General features: G+C 43.0%; 1 protein-coding gene across 1 annotated transcript in view; it reads right to left on the bottom strand.

Annotated features, from left to right (window-relative positions):
* LOC121569333 (catenin delta-2-like) overlaps positions 1–16,717 on the bottom strand; it is a 461,200-nt gene that overhangs the window by 133,483 nt on the left and 311,000 nt on the right. The window contains exon 14 of the mRNA XM_041880205.2: positions 9,972–10,185. Within this exon, the coding sequence (XP_041736139.2) occupies positions 9,972–10,185 (214 nt within the window). The remainder of the gene's footprint in view (positions 1–9,971; positions 10,186–16,717) is intronic.

Raw genomic sequence — 16,717 nt, 5'->3', positions numbered from 1 at the left:
TTCTGAGCCTGCCTGGCAGGGTTGGTCCTACAAAGCCAGAGCCCCCTGATGGGAGAGCATATTATACAAGGAAATTCTCAAAGCTGCTAATGAGAACCTTGACGACCTTGTACCTAGTCGGTGGGGATTCCGGTGGGGTATGAAAAAAAAGAAATGAAAAAAACATGTATGCACTCACTAACTGTAAGTCGCTCTGGATAAGAGTGTCTGCTAAATTACTAAAATGTAATGTAAATGGGTACCCCCACCCAGGTAGTGGCAGTGCTGGCAACACTGGCTGCAGTAACCCATGGGGAGTGGGTCACACTCGGACAATCAGAGAGGGGGCATATTATTGTGGCCCTGGTGGCACAAAATAATAAAAGGTCTGACTGCACAGAGATGCTTGGGGATATGGTCACAACTGGGGAACAGCATGTGTGTGTTTCAGGGGAAGGGGTGGATCTGATCTTTTTGCTCAATCTTGCAGCATGCTTTCTCTCGAAGGATGGGTCCTGGCCTATCGGAGGGCCAAGGGATCCGGGGGGACGGGGGTGGTCTGCCGGTCACTGGGATGACAACCCAACTTGGGATGGGGAGGGGTTTTAGTGGGTGGAATAGTGGATAACAATTGGAGGGTTACTTAGTAGCAATGCAAATATCATGGTACAGCTTTATGGACACTCAATCACTATGGTACTTTCTAATGGAAACTCACTCAACAATTGTAGATGAAGTTGTGTGGAAAAAGGACTGGGGGGGTGATGATATTAATTAACAGTAATTTTGATTCAAATGTGCAAATTGTCCAAACACATCCACAAGGTAGATGGATGATTTTAAATACGTTATTGGACCATAAACAGATATGGCTCATTAACCTTTAAGGACCAAATAATGATGATCCACGCTTCTTTGAAAATATATATAATAAAATGTCCATGAAATGTATATAGTATGTATAAGCTGGAATCGAGGCCTAAGCGTTGTTGTTCACTAGTTTACTCCAATTAGGGGAAGGGGTGGTTGGGTTAGAAAGTAATAACGTTTTTTTTTTTTTTATGTTTTTTTAGATATATATATATATATATATATATATATATATATATATATATATATATATATATATATATATGTATATATGTATGTACAGTGCCTTGCAAAAGTATTCATCCCCCTTGACGTTTTTCCTATTTTGTTGCATTACAACTTTTAATTTAAAATTGATTTTTATTTGGATTTCATGTAATGGACATACACAAAATAGTCCAAATTGGTGAAGTGAAATGAAAAATATAACTTGTTTAAAATAATTCTAAAAAATAAATAACGGAAAGGTGGTGCGTGCATATGTATTCACCCCCTTTGCTATGAAGCCCCTAAATAAGATCTGGTGCAATCAATTACCTTCAGAAGTCACATAATTAGATAAACAAAGTCCACCTGTGTGCAATCTAAGTGTCACATGATCTGTCACATGATCTCAGTATATATACACCTGTTCTGAAAGGCCCCAGAGTCTGCAACACCACTAAGCAAGGGGCACCACCAAGCAAGCAGCACCATGAAGACCAAAGAGCTCTCCAAACAGGTCAGGGACAAAGTTGTGGCGAAGTACAGATCAGGGTTGGGTTATAAAAAAATATCTGAAACTTTGAACATCCCACGGAGCACCATTAAATCCATAATGAAAAAATGTAAAGACTATGGCACCCCAACAAACCTGCCAAGAGAGGTCCGCCCACCAAAACTCACGGACCAGGCAAGGAGGGCATTAATCAGAGAGGCAACAAATAAACCAAAGATAACCCTGAAGGAGCTGCAAAGCTCCACAGCGGAGATTGGATTATCTGTCCATAGGATCACTTTAAGCCGTACACTCCACAGAGCTGGGCTTTACGGAAGAGTGGCCAGAAAAAAGCCATTGTTTAAAGAATAAAATAAGCAAACACATTTGGTGTTCGCAAAAAGGCATGTGGGAGACTCCCCAAACATATGGAAGAAGGTACTCTGGTCAGATGAGACTAAAATTGAGCTTTTTGGCCATCAAGGAAAACACTATGTTTGGCGCAAACCCAACACCTCTCATCACCCCAATAACACCATCCCCACAGTGAAGCATGGTGGTGGCAGCATCATGTTGTGGGGATGTTTTTCATTGGCAGGGACTGGGAAACTAGTCAGAATTGATGGATGGCACTAAATCCTGGGAAATTCTTGAGGGAAATCTGTTTCAGTCTTCCAGAGATTTGAGACTGGGACGGAGGTTCACCTTCCATCAGGACAATGACCCTAAGCATACTGCTAAAGCAACACTCGAGTGGTTTAAGTGGAAACATTTAAATGTCTTGGAATGGCCTAGTCAAAGCCCAGACCTCAATCCAATTGACAATCTGTGGTATGACTTAAAGATTGCTGTACACCAGCGGAACCCATCCAACTTGAAGGAGCTGGAGCAGTTTTGCCTTGAAGAATAGGCAAGTATCCCAGTGGCTAGATGTGCCAAGCTTATAGAGACATACCCCAAGAGACTTGCAGCTGTAATTTCTGCAAAAGGTGGCTCTACAAAGTATTGACTTTGGGGGAGGGGTGAATAGTTATGCACGCTCAAGTTTTCTGTTTTTTTTGTCTGATTGCTTGTTTGTTTCACCAGAAAAAATATTTTGCATCTTCAAAGTGGTAGGCATGTTGTGTAAATCAAATGATACAAACCCCCAAAAAATCCATTTAAATTCCAGGTTCTAAGGCAACAAAATAGGAGAAATGCCAAGGGGAGTGAATACTTTCGCAAGCCACTGTATATGTAGTTATATGTATGTATGTATGTGTATATGTATGTATTTATATGTGTATGTATATGTATATATATATATATTGGAAATGATGCAGACAATTACATTGATGGAAGCTACAATCTATCTGCAATATTAAAGCTGAACTACCCCCTAAAAAAATAAACAACCTCTGTTCATGTCTTTTGTCCTGTAAGTTCATGACTGGTCTGAGTGACTCCAATTCAATAGATCTGATGTCAAGGGCTCTGCTGCTCTTTAATTATTTGTTATTTTTTAGTTATCTATGTTTCACTTAACACTTATTTTTCTTAAAACTCCATTGTTGGTTAAGGGCTTGTAAGTAAGCATTTCACTGTAAGATCTACACCTGCTGTATTCGGCACGTGACAAATAACATTTGATTTGATTTGATAGTCTCTTTAACTTCAAACAAACGTATTTGGGCCTTCCCAACCACCCACCATTGCCTCAAAACTCAATTTAATAACCCTACATTTTTCCCAAAACAACAACAACTTTTCACAAAACATGGCGTCATGTAATAACTTAACATTAAAATACCAATAAGGTGATGACCTTCGTGGACAGGACAAGTGAATATCAACAGTGACAATATGGTGATCAGGAAAACCCACAGGAGTAACGTCACACCTTACAACCCTACTACAGTAGTGCTCAGATACATACAACCTGTCTAACCTTGCTGCACTGACACGACCTTCATTAATCTTTAGCCTCTTTAGTGTACTGCCTAACTTTTGCATTTCTTACTCTCCACACATCAGAAAGCTCAAACTCAGTTAGTAGACCAGACAGACAAATTGCTGACCGCAGGTGAGGTTCTTCAGCAGTGCGATCATCAGTACAATCCACTGTACAGTTCCAGTCCCCCCCCCCCAAAACCATACACCCCTCTTCGTCACACTGTCTTCAGGTTTCCTTTATTTGATCAAATACAGCAATACGCTCTGTATCCTCATTTAGGAGCATAAACGTACAAAATAAAATAAAAACATCCGCCTTGACCAATAAAACCCGACCCTTGACAATCTCTGTTGTAGATACCACAGTCACCCCTAAGCCTGAGGAAAACAAAATTGCCACCCCAGCACTGAAATTAGTACCATGACTGAGTATATGCTGTCCCTCCCACCACATACCCCAGTCAACATCATTAGCCTCATCACTATGTATCTCCTGTAGAAAAACGACATTTAAGCCTTTTCTGTTTTATTACTTCTAATACCCAAGCCCTCTTATTCCTGTCCCTTCCCCCACTAATATTGAGAGAACCTACCCTTAGTACCTCCATATAGAAAAGGGAAAGGAAAAACAGAAGAAACCACAAAGAAACCAGACAAAGAGAAAAAAGCACCCTATGAGGCATGATAATCATCATTGTTTGAATTTTCTCTTAACCTTTACCCACAACCTTTTGCTGCCGTGACAGAAGTAACACATTTCCTCCAGCGGAAACGCTTCTTCACACTCAACTGGTCTAACCCCACCGTCTTCTGTAACACCACAGTTGACCTCACAAACTTATCAGCGTGAAAAAAATCTGCCTATTTAACAGATTTCCCAAAAGTCTAGATTGTAAATTGAGTCATCGCCAGCTGCCTGGGAGACTAGCCCCACCTGAACCCCCTCCTGTACCCCATTACTCGTAATGGACATCTCCTCCACTACCTGGGACACTAGCTCCACCTGAACCTCCTCCTGTACCCCATCACTTGTACTGGGTATCTCCTCGACCAACTGTGTCCCGCCATCCGCCTTCTCCCTTTTCGGGCAAGCATGTCGCTTATGGCTAACATCCCTACATTCAAAACACCGTTGACTACCCGTACTAGCATAAGCCATATACAATCTGTTGTCATACTTTACTTTAAATGATAACTCCAAAGTCTGCTCCGGTGAGTCCAAAAACATAAACACCTGTCGCCAAAACGACATAACCTGTTTCAGAGCAGGGTGTTTGCAACCCAACAGGACAATTTTAATTGAACTTGCAAAATTCCCAAACCGCAATAACTCGCGCTCCTATAGCTCATTGGGAATAAACGGCGGTACATTTGAAATCATTACCCTTGTTGACGGAGAAAAAAGCGGCGTAACTTGAATAAACATTCCTTTAAGAAGTATGCCATGCACAACCATCCGATCGACAAGACGCTCTTCTTTAAGAAAAACCACCACACTTTATTCATCCGTGATGCATAGGCAACATTTTCATAGCCTACCTTCTCTCCTACGGCGACCAGAAACTCCTCCACAGTGACAGTAGCTTCAGTAACACACCTGAAGCCGTCCCAAAGTGACAAGGACGGCGTCCCCATGTGGGTCACCATCCCCACCAAAACCAGGGCAATTCCAACAAAAAATACAATATACAGTTGAAGTCGGAAGTTTACATACACCTTAGCCAAATACATTTAAACTCAGGTTTGCACAATTTCTGACATTTAATCCTAGTAAAAATTCCCTGTTTTAGGTCAGTTAGGATCACCACTTTATTTTAAGAATGTGAAATGTCAGAATAATAGTAGAGAGAATTATTTATTTAAGCTTCTATTTCTTTCATCACATTCCCAGTGGGTCAGAAGTTTACAAACACTCAATTAGTATTTGGTAGCATTGCCTTTAAATTGTTTAACTTGGGTCAAACGTTTTGGGTAGCCTTCCACAAGCTTCCCACAATAAGTTGGGTGAATCTTGGCCCATTCCTCCTGACAGAGCTGGTGTAACTGAGTCAGGTTTGTAGGCCTCCTTGCTCGCACACGCTTTTTCAGTTCTACCCACCCATTTTCTATAGGATTGAGGTCAGGGCTTTGTGATGGCCACTCCAATACCTTGACTTTGTTGTCCTTAAGCCATTTTGCCACAACTTTGTAAGTATGCTTGGGGTCATTGTCCATTTGGAAGACCCATTTGCGACAAAGCTTTAACTTCCTGACTGAATTCTTGAGATGTTGCTTCAATGTATCCACATAATTTTCCTTCCTCATGGTGCCATCTATTTTGTGAAGTGCACCAGTCCCTCCTGCAGCAAATCACCCCTAGAGCATGATGCTGCCACCCCCGTGCTTCACAGTTGGAATGGTGTTCTTCGGCTTGCAAGCTACTCCCTTTTTCCTCCAAACATAACGATAGTCATTATGGCCAAACAGTTATATTTTTGTTTCATCAGACCAGAGGACATTTCTCCAAAAAGTACGATCCTTTTCCCCATGTGCAGTTGCAAACCGTAGTCTGGCTTTTTTATGGCGGTTTTGGAGCAGTGGCTTCTTCCTTGCTGAGCGGCCGTTCAGGTTATGTCGATATAAGACTTGTTTTACTGTGGATATAGATACTTTTGTACCTGTTTCCTCCAGCATCTTCACAAGGTCCATTGCTGTTGTTCTGGGATTGATTTGCACTTCTCGCACCAAAGTACGTTCAACTCTAGGAGACAGAACGCGTCTCCTTCCTGAGCGGTATGACGGCTGCGTGGTCCCATGGTGTTTATACTTGCATACTATTGTTTGTACAGATGAACGTGGTACCTTCAGGCATTTGGAAATTGCTCCCAAGGATGAACCAGACTTGTGGAGGTCTACAATGTATTTTCTGAGGTCTTGGCTGATTTCTTTTGATTTTCCCATGATGTCAAGCAAAGAGGCACTGAGTTTGAAGGTAGGCCTTGAAATACATCTACAGGTACACCTCCAATTGACTCAAATGATGTCAATTAGCCTATCAGAAGCTTCTAAAGCCATGACATCATTTTCTGGAATTTTCCAAGCTGTTTAAAGGCACAGTCAACTTAGTGTATGTAAACTTCTGACCCACTGGAATTGTGATACAGTGAATTATAAGTGAAATAATCTGTCTGTAAACAATTGTTGGAAAAATGACTTGTGTCATGCACAAAGTAGATGTCCTAACCGACTTGCCAAAACTATAGTTTGTTAACAAGAAATGTGTGGAGTGGTTGAAAAACGAGTTTTAATGACTCCAACCCACGGGGGCCAGTATGAAAAAATAAAATAAAAAAAATTTATGCACTCACTAACTGTAAGTCGCTCTGGATAAGAGCGTCTGCTAAATGACTAAAATGTAAAATGTAAAATGTATGTAAACTTCCGACTTCAACTGTACCTAATCCATAGGGCGGTGCACAATTGGCCCAGCGTCGTCCGGGTTTGGCCGGTATAGGCCGTCATTGTAAATAAGAATTTGTTCTTAACTGACTTGCCTCGTTAAATGAAGGTAAAAAAAATACAATAATAATAAATAAATAAATATTCTACCACTGAAAAAATATATAAATATACGTAATCATGCATAGAAAAAGGAAAACCACCAAGAAAAGGAAACAAGAAAAAAAATACAGGAGATCTAAATCCAAACACCGCTCGCACTCGCTCATACAATTCCCAGCATGCACCAACACTACCAGCATGCAGCGAGAGAGATAGAGAGAGAGAGAGAGATAGAGAGAGAGAGCGAGAGAGAGAGGGGGGTGACGTTCAATGAGCTGATTATTTTGTGTCAGGCTGCTATCTAAGTTGCATTGTATGTAATTTACATATTAATGACACACACATACATAAACGGAGTGTACAAAACATTAGGAACATCTTAATATTGAGTTGCACCCCCTTTTGCCCTCAGAACAGCCTCAATTCGTTGGGGGATGACTCCAACGCTTCCCACAGTTGTGTTAAGTTGGCTGGATGTTCTTTGGGTGGGGGACCATTCTTGATACACATGGGAAACTGTTGAGCATGAAAACCACAGCAGCGTTGCAGTTCTTGACACAACCCGGTGCGCCTGGCACATACTACCATTCCCCGTACAAAGGCACTTCAATATTTTGTCTTGCCCATTCACCCTCTGAATGACACACATACACAATCCATGTCTCAATTGTCTCAAGGCTTAACAATCCTTCTTTAACCTGTCTCCTCCCCTTCATCTACACTGATTGAAGTGTATTTAACAAGTGACATCAATAAGGGATCATAGCTTTCACCTGGATTCACCTGGTCAATTTAAGTCATGGAAAGAGCAGGTGTTCCTAATGTTTTGTGCACTCAGTGTACACACGAACACTGCAGGCACACACACGCACACGCACACACACACCAATGGAGGCTGGTGGGAGGAGCTATAGGAGGACGGGCTCATTGTGATGGCTGGAATGGAACAAATGGAACGATATCAAACACATCAACCACATGGAAACCACATGTTTGACCCCGTTCTATTTATTCCATTCCAGCCATTACAATGAACCCATCCTCCTATAGCTCCTCCCACCAGCCTCCACTGATACACACACACACACACACACACACACACACACCCTGAGGAATAGGTTATATTGCCACACATTCTAAACCCAACAGGACTTTTTATGAAAAGATCTGTGGTATAGCTTGATAGATAAACCATCTTCTAACATTCTAGTTATAATCCACAGGGAATCCAGTCTGTCCCCATTGTTTGGATATCAGGAGTTATCTGCTGTTCAGCCATCACTCATTGTTTTGGCCTTCTGTGACCTATCAGACGGTCTCTAGCTGAGAGGGACAGGTGAGAGGTCAAATTGTACATGAGTGTCACGTTCCCTCTCGCTTCCCTTATCTCTGAACATGACAAGGCTACAAAAGTGTGTGTGTATGTGTGTGTGTGTGTGTGTGTGTGTATGTGTGTGTGTGTGTGTGTGTATGTGTGTGTGTGTGTGTGTGTGTGTGTGTGTGTGTGTGTGTGTGTGTGTGTGTGTGTGTGTGTATGTGTGTGTGTGTGTGTATGTGTGTGTGTGTGTGTATGTGTGTGTGCATGTGTGTGTGTGTATGTGTGTGTGTATGTGTGTGTGTATGTGTGTTTGTGTGTGTGTGTGTGTGTGTGTGTATGTGTGTGTGTATGGTGTGTGTGTGTATGTGTGTGTGTGTGTGTGTATGTGTGTGTGTGTGTGTGTGTGTGTGTGTGTATGTGTGTGTATGTGTGTGTGTGTTTCTTTATCTCAGCTACAAATGGATGTTGTTTTTCAATGTGTTTATCTCTGAACCAGCTCTCTTCACTGAGAGGAGGAAACGACACCTGAATTAAACTGATCTGTTTAAACAGTTTCACCGTGTAAGAACATGTTGTTGACTAGGACTCAGTGAAACTCAAGACCATGTTAGTCCACTGAGCTAAAGCCTAGTCCTCAAGTCTCTATGGATATTACCAGAGGCCTAACTTCATCCCTCAGTGGTTTGAAGTCCTTTTCAATAGAGCCTATTCCAGCTCCGTCACAGTCAGTCTACCAGGCCCACAGGGCGGCCATCTTAGGCAGGGGGACCCGCTCCATCGGAGCAGCTGATAGGCTTCTCAACGGCCATTCACACGGCCAATCACTAGTCACGGATGGGTTAGGAACCATATGTCTGGTGCCTCCCATTAGAGATAAACACGCATGCATGCTTACACACACACACACACACACACACACACACACACACACGCACGCACACACACACACACACACACACACACACACACACCAAGCAAAGCTTCGGCGAAGGTCCTCCAGTGTTGATGTAAACTCAAAAGTAGTCTTTCAGGATCTCTGCTTGGCTAGCCTTAGACGCGCTTGCGAAATAGCTCATGCTCCACAGCAAAAATAACACACACTGATTGTGTCACTGTTCTCACCTAAGACACATGACTGTAGCTAAACACTGTCCTCTCACAGAGACACCAAGGCCAAAAAACAACTGATATCTGGCAGATTGAAAAATCGTTGAAGGAACAACGGTAGTGAAACACTGACAAAATAATCTGAAGAAGTGTGTGGGAGTCGTTTTTCATATTTGATGACTAGTGAGACGGTTTGTTCCCAGCATCACAGAGAGAAGCTCTGTGGTTTGTTTTAATATTTCAGTGCTCTCAAAGTCAGTTGAGACTGTCTGAAAACATGGACAATGAGGGTCTGAGAATTCAGAGGAGTGACTTGAATCCATTGATCCTGTTTTCCTTTTCAAATAGTCTTCTATTGAATAGCTATGTTATCTGGCTACTAAATAAGTCTGGATTTATGAAAAATGAAACTATTGGAAAGTCATCACTGTCTTCTGGAATTTAGAAGTGTCAGTGTGTGTACGTGTGTGTGTGTGTGTACGAGCGTCCGTGCGTGTGTGTGTGTTAACATTCGTATGTGTCCTGTACCTGTGACCAGTTCTCGTATCTCCACGTCTCCAGTCTTGCGTAGCAGGCGAACCAGGGCAGGTATGCCCCCACAGTTCTTCAGGGTGATCTTGTTGTCGTCGTTGGCCTTGCCGTAGACCAGGTTCCTCAGGGCTCCACAGGCACTGCGGTGGACCTCACTCAGACGGTGGTCCAACAGGTCTACCAGCAGCTGGATCCCACCCTGACGACGAATCTGACAGAGAGATGGAGAGAAAGAAATAGCGGAGAAAAGGGTGAGTAACGTTGCCTGAGATTTTGAAGATGTGTTGGCTCTACCAAGCAAATGCGTTGACTTTAGCTCAGTGGGCAATTTTTTTAACCATTTTAGTAGACGCTCTTACCCAGAGCGACTTACAGGAGCAATTTGGGTTAAGTGCCTTGCTCAAGGGCACATCAACAGATTTCTTCACCTGCTCGGCTCGGGAATTTGAAACAGCGACCTTTCAGTTACTGGTCCAAAGCACTTAACCTAATACGGTGTTGTGGCACAAAGCTGGGTGACCTTGAGGAAAATACCCACTTGCTGTCATCGATTGGAAATAACGGTTGGGGTAAAAACTAGTAGATGACCTGTTAAATCAACCTGTACTTACTGTAAATGACACCTCTAAACGTACAGTCCATTGTAATCATGTACACTCAGTGATTTCCAAGGAAGATGAGACAAAACAGAAGTTCAAGCTGTTTTTCCAGCAGTCTTGCCCTCCGGGTGTTACAATAACCAGGTTTCCATCCAACATTTCTATATACGAGTAAAGAACACGCCGAATAAAACATTTCACGACAGGCCTGATGGAAACAGCAAATTTGTCAGCAAACTTTCCAAATGTCGACACAATACGCTAGACAAGGTGGGATCTTTTTGTGTCTTTAAAATTAATTATGCAAGAAATGGCGGTGGAAATGCTTTTATGCGCAAATATTGATATAATAACTATCATATCGAAGTGAACTTGGAGTCACCCGATGACATGTTGTGTGGTCCTCCCACTACGACTTGGGAAACCATGCAGTTTATTGCTGGGTGGTGAAAGTGCACGGTGATGAGCTTGATGCTAATTTCCAATAAATATCTAGGGTCTTATTCTGGTGACATGATGATCGCTGCTTGGCTGCTGTTTGACAAATAAAACAAATCTCGCTTGTCCATAATAATCTCATCATGTAGGCTATACTCGCACTGTATCTGCGAGCTGTTGGCTAGAACGTACGCGCCAATACCAGAGAGGACACATTCACTATATAAAGCAATGTCTTTCGGACAAAACCATCAGTAGATTTGAAAATGCGATGGATTCACATTTAATTTTGTATTTTTTATTCAGTTCATGAGAATTTACCCACAAAAGTTTTTTTTTAATGTGCACTATGTCATCACGTACAGCCTTTTATCTGCAACAAGTCAAGTTGATGGAAACACACGTCTGGTGGGAAAATGCACATATTGTTTTTATGCGGATTTAAAAATATCCACATGAAAATCTTTCGCCAATTGGATGGAAATCTAGCTAATCATAACCTTCCCCTGCTGGTGTTCCAGACATAGCCACTGTTTCACTGCAGGGGCCTTATGGAACCCTCAGGTGGCCAATGAGCAGAGAGAAAGGAGGGTTAAAAACAATCATCAGGGAGTTCTAATGATCATAGAACTCTGCAGTGGTCCACAGGAGGTCATTAACAACCAACTGGTGAATATTTGGAGCTGTGTGTATGTGTGTGTGTGTGTGTGGTGCAAATGTATGTGTATGTGCGTATGCAAGGTTGTGTGTCAGATCCTAGACGCCCTGCAAGACGTCCACTTATAAATAGTATTCCTATTTCCTGCTATAAAGAGCTGCTGGCCCAGATCACAAATGATTTTCTCCTGTAAGACTTAGCTTTGTGTTTGACCTCAACCTTCTACACACAAACCTTAGATAGCATCACCACACAGTGGGAGAGAGAGAGAGAGAGAGAGAGAGAGAGAGAGAGAGAGAGAGAGAGAGAGAGAGAGAGAGAGAGAGAGAGAGAGAGAGAGAGCAGAGAGAGAGAGAGAGCAGAGAGAGAGCAGAGAGAGAGAGAGAGAGAGACAGAGAGAGAGAGAGAGAGAGAGGAGCAGAGAGAGAGAGAGAGAGAGAGAGAGAGAGAGAGAGAGAGAGAGAGAGAAAGATGGAGAGGGGTGAGTGGACAGGGAAAGGTTAGAAGAGGTGTTTGATGACATTGCAGAAGTTTATCGCTTCAAATAAATGTCAGTAATCTTTTCAATTAAGCCGGATTAACGCTGAACTGAATACTAAACAACCCACACACACTGATACTCCAAAACAACTCTCCTTCCCCACCACTGGCCTACACACAATATCCCATGATGTCAAAGTGTAATTTTGTTTTTTATTTTGTTTTTAACAAATTAATTAAAAATGAAAAGCTGAAATGTCTTGAGTCAATAAGTATTCAACCCTTTTGTTATGGCAAACCTAAATAAGTACGGGATGCATGGACTCACTCTGTGTGCAGTAATAGTGGTAAACATGATTTAATGACTACCCCATCTCTGTAACACACAAACTATTATGTGTAAGGTCCCTCAGTCGAGCAGTACATTTCAAGCACAGATTCAACCACAAAGACCAGGGAGATTTTCCAACGCCTCGCTAAGAAGGGCACCTATTGGTAGATATGTGAAAATAAAAAAAGCAGACACTGAATATCCCTTTGAGCATGGTGAAGTTATTAATTACACTTTGGATGGTGTATCAATACACCCAGTCACTACAAAGATACAGGCGTCCTTCCTAACTCAGTTGCCGGAGAGGAAGGAAACCGCTCAGGGATTTCACCATGAGGCCAATGGTGGGTTTAAAACTGTTACAGAGTTTAATGGCTGTAACAGGAGAAAATTGAGGATGGATCAACAACATTGTAGTCACATTTACATTTGAGTCCACAATACTAACTTAAATAATAGAGTGAAAAGAAGGAAGCCTGTACATAATAAAAATATTCCAAAACATGCATCTTGTTTGCAATAAGGCACTAAAGTAATACTGCAAAACATTTGGTAAAGAAATTAACCTTTTTGTCCTAAATACAAAGCTTTGTGTTTGGGGCAAATCCAACAACACATCACTGAGTACCACTCTTCATATTTTCAAGCATGGTGGTGTCTGCATCATGTTATGGGTATGCTTGTCATCGGCAAGCACTTGGGAGTTATTTAGGATAAAAAGAAACGTAATAGAGCTAAGCACAGGCAAAATCCTAGAGGAAAACCTGGTTCAGTCTGCTTTCCAACAGACACTGGGAGATTAATTCACCTTTCAGCAGGACAATAACCTAAAACACAAGGCCAAATATACACTGGAGTTGCTTACCAAGATGACATTGAATGTTCCTGAGTGGCCTAGTTACAGTTGTGACTTAAACTGGCTTGAAAATCTATGGCAAGAGAGGAGTGTTGATGAATGGGGATGAGAACAGTGTGTGTATTCCATCAGGGATGAGTGTGTCACGTGCGCCTGTGAGTGTGTGTGTGTATGTGTGTGTGTGTGTGTGTGTGTGTATATGTGTGTGTGTGTGTGTGTGTGTGTGTGTGAGTGAGAGTGTGTGTGTGTGTGTGTGTGTGTGAGTGAGTATGTGTGTGGACCCAGCACAGGTGGGGAAGAGAACAGCAGCTTTAGTGATGCAGATGTTGTTGTTTTTGTTGTTTTTATTGTTGTCTAGTGTTTCTGTAATAAACTAAAGGAAAATGCTGTTCTGAAACACAAGGCTGATCCAATTAAACATGAGAGACAAGGAGAGAAAAGAGGAGAGAAAAGAGGAGAGAACTAAGGGAGGAAGAGAAGGAAGAGAAGGGGAAAATACAGGGAGGAGGATTGGGAGGGGAGGATGATGGGTGGAGGGATGAAGAGGAGAAGAGGGACATAAGATGGATAAGACAAAGAGGAGAGTGAGTGAAGAGAGAGAGAGATAGAGAGATAGAAAGAGAGCGAGAGAGTAATAGAGAGCAAGAGAGAGAGAGAAAGAGATAGATACAGACAGACAGAAAGATAGAGAGATAGAATAGAGAGAGAGAGTAACAGAGAGCAAGAGAGAGATAGATAGAAAGAGAAAGAGAGAGAGAGATAGAGATAGAGAGATAGAAAGAGAGAGAGAGTCACAGAGAGCAAGAGAGCAAGAGAGAGAGAGAGAGCGAGAGAGAGAGAGAGAGAGAGAGACAAAAAGATAGAGATAGACAGAGCGAGTCACAGAGAGCAAGAGAGAGAGAGAGAGAGTCACAGAGAGCAAGAGAGAGAGAGAGAGATCGATAGAGAGAGAGTCACAGAGAGCAAGAGAGAGAGAGAGAGATAGAGAGAGAGTCACAGAGAGCAAGAGAGAGAGAGAAAGAGCAAGAGCAAGAGAGAGAGAGTCACAGAGAGCAAGAGAGAGAGAGACAGAGAGAGAGAGAGAGAGATAGTCACAGAGAGCAAGAGAGAGAGAGAGTCACAGAGAGTCACAGAGAGCAAGAGAGAGAGAGAGAGACAGAGAGAGAAAGAGAGAGAGAGAGTCACAGAGAGCAAGAGAGAGAGAGAGAGAGAGAGAGAGAGAGAGAGAGAGAGAGAGATAGACACACAGAGAGAGAGCTCAAACAACAACAAAAATAAATTTAAAAAATAAGACATTGCTCCTGCATTTTTAACAAAAAATATAGATTTAGAGTTAGATAAAGTATGATTTTTTGGCAGGGACATATCCAGCATGCTACCCTCCACAACATAACCTTCATTCCAAACCAAAACTCCAAACCTACAACCTGATTTTGGACGGTATTACCTGGAAGGCTTTCTACTACCAAGGATTACTATTCCCAAGCTATACAGCAAATGCTCTGGCAAACAAACAGAAACATGAAAACACCATCCAATCTGGAACTGAGTGAGTAATGTTTAGTCTGAAGCTATTTTTTACTTTCAAAAACCAAGAAGAAAAATACATTTCAATGATATATTTTACTTTATAAGGACTGAATGCTAAGGCTACCAAGCTTGCTAGTACAAAGAGATACAATTTCAATTAGCACTGACGTGTGAAGTGAGAGGTGTCAAAGCCCTTGAGCCCAACAATGGCAGGAGAGTCGCACAGTCTACCCCAACCAAATGGAGAGGCCTTAGAAGCAACCCCACGCTGTTCAGAGGTCATTCAAATACAGTATCCTCTGTATGTAAAGAATGATAAGACACGAAATGAGTACAAAATGAAGCTCCTAATGGGAAATCAGGAGACACTTTTTGTGGATTTTTATAAAAATGGGAACATAAGCAACCTTATCTTCCACACTCCTGCTGGTACAGCAGGTGAACACACTCCAGTCAGCACAGACCCAGACAACAGTCCAGCACAACAACACTCCCTTAACTAGACCTGGAGAGCTGGAGGTAGAGAGAGACATATCTGCACTCTGGACTGTGGTGAGACAACATCAACAGGAGAAAGAGCAGGAGCAGGAGAAGAACAGAGCACTAGAGGAGAGGATTCAGAGTGCTGGAGGAGAAGGTGAGAACGATGACGGGTGACATAGAACAACCCATTAGAGAGATGGCCACCCCCGCAGAGAAGCCAGCAGAACAGCCCACCTCAGATCCTGGCCAAAGTCTCGACACCGCAGCAGAACAGTACACCCTTGACCCTGACCATAGCCTCGACATCACAGCCAGACAAACAAATGAAGAACCCCAAGCCCTGGGGATCCCAACCCCTCTGAGCAACCCCCCTGTCAGACACCCTGATAGCCCTCATGACGACCCCCCCACACCCACTGAGGACATACACAAGCCCTAGATTGTACTCCTTATGGACTCAAATGGGAAATATATACAAGAAAATAAACTTTTTCCAAAACACACAGTGTCTAAACTCTGGTGTCCAAACACCAAGCGCGCCCTAGACCTTCTGTCTGAGGACCGACTAGGATCACCCAGCCACATAATAATACACACAGGCACAAACGACCTGAGAACACAGCAGGAAAGGGTGGCCACAGCACTCAAGGGAGTGATAGAAAAAGCTTATTCTACTTTCCCCAACGCACAAGTGGTTATCTCAACCCTGCTACCACGAAAATACTTCCACCCTGCTACCATACAGCGGGTAAACACAAGTATTTCCCGTGACTGTGCATCAAAACCAAATGTCTACCTGGCCCACCACTCCACCCTGGACGTGAACAGCCTTTATGACCAGGTCCACCTATACAAGGCAGCAGTGCCCACCTTCGCCCGGACCCTAAAGGATATCACCCTCAACCGCAGACCCAACACCTCACACAGGAGCAACAGATCAACAGACACCCCACCCAGACCAGCGAGACACTCTCCCAGACCTGCGGGACCCCCCCACAGGACCTACACATAGAGGACCCCCGCAGAGAGGACCTACATCCAGACCACAGCACCTTCAGCCACATCTACACCCCCACCAATTAACTCCCCCCCAAGTCAACCATGCCCACACCCCATTTAGGCCTCCTCAGATCAGACCTATGCCCCTCATACCCCCCCGCAAAGAGGGCCTCAACATGAAAGTCACACATATGACCAGGCCGTGAGCAGGCAAACAGGCCCAACCCCCACTCCTACACTAGCCCAAGCCAATGGCATGTACCAGATGCTCAGCAGGCTCTGCTCAACATTTCTGGCCTGAAGCCAAACCACACGACCAACAACATTAACACTTTATGGAACACAAAGCCTATTTCATCCTGGAATATT

This window comes from Coregonus clupeaformis, chromosome 7, assembly GCF_020615455.1.
Source record: "Coregonus clupeaformis isolate EN_2021a chromosome 7, ASM2061545v1, whole genome shotgun sequence".
Classification (NCBI taxonomy): Eukaryota; Metazoa; Chordata; class Actinopteri; order Salmoniformes; family Salmonidae; genus Coregonus; species Coregonus clupeaformis.
This window is presented reverse-complemented; position numbering and strand designations above follow the sequence as displayed.